The 9,371-nt window shown below is 38.2% G+C and overlaps 1 protein-coding gene across 2 annotated transcripts in view; it reads right to left on the bottom strand.

The window, feature by feature from the left end:
- Nucleotides 1–2,167: 2,167 nt before the first annotated feature.
- LOC126196086 (ATP-binding cassette sub-family C member 10) overlaps nucleotides 2,168–9,371 on the bottom strand; it is a 369,743-nt gene continuing 362,539 nt past the window's right edge. For both annotated transcript variants that reach the window (XM_049934541.1, XM_049934540.1), the window contains exon 23: nucleotides 2,168–2,788. In XM_049934541.1, coding sequence (XP_049790498.1) covers nucleotides 2,668–2,788 — 121 coding nt within the window. In that variant the 3' untranslated portion in view covers nucleotides 2,168–2,667. The remainder of the gene's footprint in view (nucleotides 2,789–9,371) is intronic.

Here is a 9,371-nt window from a genome sequence, read left to right as displayed (position 1 = left end):
GACACAACACATTATCCTAAGAACTGCTGGGCAGTCACTACTTTCTAAGTTACATCTTGAGACTTTTTTTTTCTGTCATCAATCTTCTGACTGTTTCGATGTGGCTCACCACAGATTCCTCTCTTGTGGTCACCTCTTCATCTCAGAGCAGCACTTGAACCCTACATGCTCAATTATTTGTTGGATGTACTCCAATCTCTGTCATCCCCTACAGTTTTTAGCTTCAACAGCTTCCTCCAGTAGCAGGGAAGTTATTCTCTGATGTCTTGACACATGTCCTGTCATCCTGCCCTTCCTCTTGTCAGTATTTTCCACATGTTCCGTCTTTACTGATTTTGTGGAAAGCCTCCTTATTACTTATGTTATCAGTCTACCTGATATTCAATATTCTTCTACTTAACATTAATGAGTGTAATATGTAAGATGCATTAATACAATGAGTTGTTTAAGAAACTTCTTGTAGTGGTCAATTTCCACAGCAGCTAAATTGATTTGTTTGTTTGTAGAACTGGCCTTTTCATAACCTTCCTGTTGTCATGTAGATGTTTTCACATGTGAACATAGCCATGGATCCACTGAAGCTGTTGTCTTATAAAAATGCTTCGTTTGGCATTTATGGGCCAATTTTGACCCAGTGGTAATTACGTAGTGTGGCAAGTAGACATATCCACTGTGTATTTTAGGGAAAAAAAACATAAAGAAGACAATTACTCGGCCGAGTTGCAGTGCTGGGACAATGTAGTCAGGCAGGACTAGGTGTATGTGTTTGTGTGTGTTTTGCATTAGTTGTCTCTGACCAAGAATTTTTTCGAAAAGCTCAGCAATGTTTGTGTGTCTATTATTGCCTCAACAATATGGTAAGTGGTTATCTTTGCTGTAACCACAATTTGAAACATTTTATCAAGTGATGTCCTCTTTGGTGACGAGTAGAAAAGTCAGTCTGCTCTGGGTGCAGGTTGACATTATGCCTCTGAAACCTTCTGAACATGTTAGAGTGATGTGCACTGATTTGAGTGAAGTATGGAGACACTTTCACAAAATGTTAAAGCACTATCAGCTTAAAAAAGTACTGTAAAACCAAGCACCATTTTTAATTGTGTAATTTGTCAACATTAATTGACCAAAAACTATGGAGAAACTGACATGAGCAGGTTAAACTTGTTGATACAGGGAATACACAGAATGTACAAATGGATCAAATGCACACACAAGCAGGTTTTATCTTATATTGCCGGAATCTTATATTAAAATTGTTGTAGTATCCTCTTTACAATTAAGCTCAATAGAAGGGAAAAATATTATCAATAAGGGAGTGAAAATCAGTTGTGATAGGGTAGTAAGGAAGATTAGTTACAGTGGTGGTACATCTTTCCCAAAAAGTGTGCTTCATTCTCTGGTGGATCCCTTATCTTTTCTGAGCACAAAATAACTCATGTATTTTCAAAATGACGTCAGTTTAAATAAGTAATAAACAGTTACAGTAAATTACACAACCATAAATGTTATAAAAATGAAGTTTATATCACAACACACACAGGAAATACCTGAAAAATGAAGAAATATTGGGCAGACAGAAGAGCAAAATATTCTTTATACAATAATAAATTCTAATAATCTTCTGGATAACCATTGCATTATTGAATTAGTATTGAATTGCATTGTTCTGTCATGTCATAACCACAATCAAGTTCAAATCCAAAGACTACGTCTTCTGTGAAGTATAATACTTAGCAGTGTAAGCATTTTTATTATTGACACCAATGTACATCCGAAACAGAACTGAACTCCTGGACAGAGGGTGCCACTATTTGTACAAATATTGGAATTCTAGAATATGTCAGCTTTACAAACATAAGAAATTTCCTGGACCTTCCAGAAATGATAAATGCTAAATAAAAATTATTTCCTAATGATGAAGTTTGAACTGGTGACCCACAGTATGCCAGTAAGTAGTTCTTGGTCACTACTCCACAAGGCACGCAGCGTAGCTTGAGGCAGTATTATTGAATAACAACAATTCCTTCAATTCCTTGTGTAAACCTTTGTATAATTGGTTAGAGTGTTTGAAAGAAGGCCATGAAATATAAATAAAAAGCAAGACAATTAGTAAAATAAAATTTTATTGAAACACAGTTCAAACATCCATGGGATAAATGAATTTTGCAACTGAATAAGTTGAGGCATTGTCCTCATTATCATGTCACAGACATTTTTTTGAGTTATAATTTCATTATAAAAAAACTGCAATCAGGAACATATTCAATATGATAAACACTGTTGCTTTCTAATTCACATGACACATTGTTTCATATATCTAGTATTTGTTTTAACAATTTAACACTGAAACATTTACATTATATATGTATATTATGTATATAAATAAGGTTACAAGCATTCCTTGATTTCTTTGTATCTACTTCAATGAGATCATAATGAATACCATTCACAAATCTAGTTTAAGTATATTATACACTAACAATCGGTATCATACAAAACTTTGATATGCACATTAATTTGCACAGCTGAATTTGTGATTTCACACAAACGATGTCTTACACTTTACATTTTCAAGGCACAACTAGAGACATGACATGAAAGGATGTAATGACTCCTGTTCCATTTTCTCTTCCTTCATGTGATGCCCATTTAGGCAGTACTACGCATTCTTCAAGAAAAACGCATCTGCAGTTGTGGGCCAACTAACTGATAGAAATGGGATTTCTCATCTTTTAGCAAAGCGTCTGGAGAATCCAGTTCAAGAACTTTGCCACCACCCATTACCATCACCCTGCAGAAATAAGAGAAGGAGATTTATTCATAAATCAAATTATGTTCCTTTCGGCAGTTGAGGCACTTTAGTAAGCTTCTAAATTTTCAGTACGAGTGAATATCACCACTGTTCCAAAAAGAGAGAAAAAATACTTCACAATTAGTTATGTAGAGCCTAGTCATTCTTAGCTAAATGAAATGCATTTGAAATGATTATGGTGAAGAGGCTTCTTACAAAAGAAATTTTTAAATGCACTGTATCATTCACAACAAAGCAATGCACAGTAATCAGAGACAAGGCAAGTCCACAAAATATGTCTTGAAGATGCACAGAGCAGTGCAATCAGTGTGGATGGACAATTGTAGTCTGCAGTGTCGTGCACCAGTGAACACAATCCACTGACGGTCAGTACAACAAATCTAGTTGTTCTTTCACGCATGTTATATTTGGACGGCATTTGCGGGATCATTGACATGGAATGGTGGAGGTTGGTTTCAATGTGAATTTTACACTGATATGTTGTTATTGAATTTAACAATAAAACACACACACACACACACACACACACACACACACACACACACACACACAATGTGATCAAAATTATCCGGACATCTGGCTGAAAATGACTAACAAGTTCATGGCACCCTCCATCAGTAATGCTGGAATTCAATAAGGTGTTGGCCCACCCTTAGTCTTGATGACATCTTCCACTCTTGCAAGCATATGTTCAATCAGGTGCTGAAAGGTTTATTGGGGAACGGCAGCCCATTCTTCATGGAGTTCTGCACTGAAGAGAGGTATCGATGTCAGTTGGTGAGGCCTGGTACAAGTCGGCATTCCAAAACATTGCAAAGGTGTTCTATAGGATTCAGGTCAGGACTCAGTGCAGGCCAGTCCATTACAGGGATGTTATTGTTGTGTAACCACTCCACCATAGGCCATGCATGCTTGACCGTGTTGAAAGATGCAATCGTCATCCCCGAATTGCTGTTCAACAGTGGGAAGCAAGAAGGTGCTTAAAATATCAACGTAGGCCTGTGCTGTGATAGTGTCATGCAAAACGTCAAGGGATGCAAGCCCTGACCATGAAAAACACAACCACACCATGACACCACCGCCTCCAAATTTTACTATTGTCACTACACACACTGGCAGATGATGTTCACCGGCCATTCGCCATACCCACACCCTACCGTCGGATCGTCACATTGAGTACCGTGATTCGTCACTCCACACAACGTTTTTCCACTGTTCGATCGCTGAATGTTTACGCTCCTTTCTCCAAGCGAGGCGTCGTTTGGCCTTTACCGGCGTGATGTGTGGCTTATGAGCAGCTGCTCGACCATGAAATCCAAGTTTTCTCACCTCCCGCCTAACTGTCATAGTACTTGCTGTGGACTCTGATGCAGTTTGGAGTTCTTGTGTGATCATCTGGATAAACGTGTGCCTATTACACATTACAATCCTATTCAACTGTCGGCGGTCTCTTTCAGTCAACAGACGAGGTCGGCCTGTACGCTTTTGTGCTCGCCCCTCAATACATCAGGGGTGCACTACACACAGGAAGCAGCTACATGGGTATAACAGTGCTTGTGGCATGCGTATGGTTTTTTTTTAGATTAGGTTCCTCCCCATGGAAAACAAACCATTGGCCTGAAAAATTACCAGCTCATGGCACTGAGGTGGGTGTGCCAACTGTAAAAATTGTTAGTTCTCCTAAACAGGTCATTCCAAAGGATTTAAATATGCTAAATTTCATGTTAGTAAATTGTTGAAGTGTCTTTGGCAGGATTGCCAAGTTACTCTCCAAAATAAACAATAGTAATTCCAATATTGTATTAGGTACCAAAAACTGGTTAAAACCTGACATAAATAGAGTGAAATTTTGAACTCGGATTGGACAATGTTTAGGAAGGATAGGACTGGTGCTATGGGAGGTGGTGTGTTCATCGCAGTTAAAAGCTGTTTAAATGCTTTTGAGATCGATACTGAGTTGTACTGTAAAATAGTCTGTATAAAACTGTCAATCAGACAAGGTGTGACCATTGTATTAGGATGTTTTTATAGACCACCAGCAATCAGAACAAATGTCGAACGTTTCAGGAGAGTCTTGAGTACATAGGAAAAAAATCCAAATTATCCATTAGTTACAGGTGGAGACTTTAATCTGACATCCATTGACTGGGAAAATTACACATTTGTCACAGGGGTCAGAAGCAAAGTCTTGTGTGAAGTTATTCTAGGAGCGCTCTCAACATACAACCTTGAGCAATTGGTTAGAAAACCAACTTGAGATGGGAACATATTAGATATTGGTCAATCTAATATGGTCAAACAGACTGATCTTTTTGAGGAAGTTTATCTAGAAGAAGGTATTAGTGACCATATTGTCATTGTGTTTTCTATGTCAGTGGAAGTAAAACACACAGTATATAGTTTTCTTGTTTGGGAAAGCAATAATAGTCAGCTCCAAGCATTCACTGTGGGACTCAAAGACATTGAGCATCTATGTCGGAATTTATAGGTATTGTCCCCCACATGCGAGAGAAATATGTGCCTAGCAAAAATATAGGGAAGGGAAAGGATCCACCTTGGTTCAACAAACATATTAGGAAGTTGCTGAGAAAGCAAAGAATTTTGCACAGTCATTTCAAATGTAGTCACTGCACCGCTGCCAAACAGAAATTATGTGAAATGAAAGCAGCTGTCAAAAGATCAATGAGAGATTCTTTTAACAAATTTTAAAAATATATTTTATCTGCAGATTCTAAAAATACCCCAAAAAATATTCGCTGTACATAAAATCTATGAACACTACAAATGATTCAGTACCTTCTCTTGCTGAGACTACAGGTAATGTAATGGATGATGATAACCAGAAGGTCGAAATTCTAAATCTAGCTTTCAAAAACTTTTTTATGGTAGAGAACTGCAACATCATCTCCACTTTCAATTGTCGAACAAATGCAAGGATGGCTGACATACTGTTTAGTATATCTGGGATTGTAAGACAGTTAAGATCCTTAGGCGTCAGGAAGGCATCTGGCCCAGACGGTATCCCCGTAAGATTTTATGTTGACTATATTACAAATGTAGCACCATTCTTATCCATCATCTACCAGAGATCATTGGAACAGTGGAAAGTTCCACAGGACTTGAAGAAGGCCCAGGTCATAGCAATCTATAAACAGGGTAGAAAATTGGATGCACATAATTACGGGCCCATTTCACTGACATCAATTTGTTGTAGAATCATGGAACATATTGTGTGTTCAGACATAATGACCTTTCTAGACTCTGAGAAGCTCATCTGCAGAAACCAGCACGGTTTTAGGAAACAGTGGTCATGCAAGACACAGCTGGCCCTCTTTGTGCACGATATACAACAGGCTTTAGATACCGGCTCCCAGGTTGATGCCATATTCCTCGACTATCGAAAGGCGTTCGACTCAGTTCTGCACTGTCGCTTGCTCCAAAAAGTGCGTGCTTGTGGTCTATCCGATGACATATGCAGTTGGATAGAAAGTTTACTAACAGACAATAAGGAGTATGTCATCTTGAATGGGGAGACTTCAACAATAACAAGCGTGACATCAGGTGTGGCCAAGGGTAGCGTAATAAATCCACTGCTTTTTCAATTTATATTAACGATCTGGTTGATGGTGTTGACAGCAGCATTAGACTGTTTGCAGATGATTCAGTAGTCTACAGGAAAGTAGTATCACACAAAAGCTGTGAATAAATCAATCAGAATCTGCAGAAAATAAATGAATGGTGTAATGACTGGCAGTTATCTCTCAATATTAGTAAGTGTAACCTACTGCGTATAAGAAAGGGGAAATCCCCATTAATGTACAAGTACAAAATAAATGCCCAGTCTTTGGAAGCAGTAACATCTGTCAAGTACCTGGGTGTGACTATTCGAAATGATCTCAAATGGGATGATCAGATTACACAAGTAAAAGGCAAGGCTAACTCAAGATTGCAGTTTATTGGTAGAATCCTGAAGCGATACAGTCCTTCAACAAAGGAAATTGCTTACAATACATTAGTTTGTCCAGTCTTAGAGTATTGTTCATCTGTATGGGACCCTTACCAGTTGTGTCTGATTCAAGAGATTGAGAAGGTCCACAGAAGAATGGCAAGGTTCGTGACTGGTACATTTAGCCATCGTGAGAGCATTACAAATCTCATAGAAACTATGAAATGGGACACAAACAGACGACACGCTAAACGGAAGGGGCTGCTCACTAAATTCCAAAATCCGATCTTCGCCGATGATGTAGAGTATATATTATTACCACCAACTTTCAAATTGCGCAATGATCACCATTTAAAGATAAGGGAAATTAGAGCTTCTACTGAGGCGTTCAAACAGTCATTTTCCCCTCATGTGATCCGCGAGGGGAACGGAGGGGGAAAGGGGGGGGGGGGGGGAATATGACTTTGGTATGAATAGTGCCCTCTGCCACACATCGCTTTGTGGCTAGCGGAGTATATATGCAGATGTAAATGTACATGTCCCTTCACGTTTCCACTTCACTATCACATCAGAAACAGTGGATATAGGTATGTTTAAGAGTGTGGAAATCTCGCGTACAGGTGTATGACACAAGTGACACCCAAACACCTGACCACGTTTGAAGTCCGTGAGTTCCGCGGAGTGCCTCATTCTGCTCTCTCACGATGTCTACTGACTACTGAGGTCACTGATATGGAGTGCATGGCAGTAGGTGGCAGCACAGTGCACCTAATACGAAAAATGTACATTTTTGGGGGTGGCCGGATACTTTTGATAAAATAGTGTGTGTGTGTATGTGTATGTGTATGTGTATGTGTGTGTGTGTGTGTGTGTGTGTGTGTGTTTGTGTCTATATGGTGCATCATCTTCTGGGATCCACCCTCCACAATGCAGTCCTATTCTGCCACATCTCTGCCAAGTCCATGCAATTCCCTGTCACCCATACTCCTTCCACAAAAACTCAAGATCAATCTTCTAAGATGTTCTCAGCCAAGAATGTTGTATTATTTCTCATCACTCTAGCTCCATTCCATTCACATCAGCAAATCCAAGAATCCAAGAACATTTTTCATCTCAGTGAATAATTTTTCAGTGATTTGTAAATACTTTTGGAATCTAAGTGTGCTTTATTTAGAAAAAAGGGGTTAAAAATATTTCTACAACAGCTGAAAATTACAGCAACACCAACAGTATAAGAACAGACTAAGATATTGCATAAATTGAATAGTTGATGGAGTAGGAGTTGGGGGTAGGAGTTTCTTAGCAAGATATTGTTCATCTCCTGGCTCAATGAGAGGTTGTTGAATTCTTGGTGAGTATGTGGTTGTGTTTTGCAAAGCTTATGTGATATTGAGTGTTCAGGGAATTACTGGCTAGAGGATGATTTTCAATAATTTTTGATGTTTTTCTTGTAAGGTTGAAAATGGTGAGCACTTCATCTCTGACAAGGCCTTGTGTACACCCAAAATCCCAAACAGTATCAAGGGTCATGTTTTATGTTAAACTGTAAGTACTACCTTTAACTGTTTGGTTGAAATATAGATACATTCAAATTTTCAGCAGAGATTGCAATGGTATAGCTCATGGGGTCTGTATCCTGTGCCTTTATGACCACAGACCCCCCCCCCCCCCCCCCCATCAACACCTTTGTCACTCTTATATAATTTACAACTGCCACATTTTCATGTGCAGTGTACTTCCACTTTTATTTTATTAATCTATACAACTATGTACGCTTTGTATTTCACATCACCAATATTAGGTAACATGTGATGTTGCTTATTATTGTATCTGATGATATATTTACCACCTCTGTAATAACATTACATATAAAATTATTGTTGATAGCTCTTGTCATGGCATGACATTTATCTATATTGTACATACTAATGGTGTGACTTAATTCATTTTCACCAAGCTGTAACATTGGCCACATTATGACTTGAAAGACTAACATAATTGCTCCATTCTTTGGCAATCATTTCTCTTTGCAATGACTTTACACCTTCAGCACTTTTTTTGAGTTTTACATGCATTACTTCACTACTTGGTTTAGTTTACCCACAGCATGATAAGACTGCTGTATTTATTAGGTCTTCTTTAACAGCATGACATCAAGAGATTTCTGTATTTACTGTAGTTCCCATTCACTGGCAGACGCTTCCTTTTGTTATGACTGTACATCTATTGTACATTCTCTTGGATCGACCTGAGTTGTTTTACTGTCTGTTCTTGGTATGATCCATAGTATGACGTGAACAGATTTCTGTATATATTAAATTTTCCACTCTACTGTTTTGAACTGTTTTGAATTGAAGAGATTGTTATATTTATCAAAGTTTCCAATCTTTCCACGTGTTTTTACATCAGTTGTAGGATTTCCCTGTTGGACTTCAGTTATTTTACTACCTGGCTTTAATATTAGCCATAGTATGACATGAATGGATTACTGCATTTATTATATGGTTTTATTCTTTTGTAATTACTCTCTTCCTTATGAAGTTATATAACTGTATTGCATGACTGCTCTGATATATAAGCATTTATATAAGTATTAAAGTTATAGGTTCACTTTCC

Source organism: Schistocerca nitens, chromosome 1 (genome assembly GCF_023898315.1).
Source record: "Schistocerca nitens isolate TAMUIC-IGC-003100 chromosome 1, iqSchNite1.1, whole genome shotgun sequence".
Taxonomy (NCBI): Eukaryota; Metazoa; Arthropoda; class Insecta; order Orthoptera; family Acrididae; genus Schistocerca; species Schistocerca nitens.
Note: the sequence above shows the minus strand (reverse complement) of the source record. Positions and strands in the feature narration are given on the sequence as shown.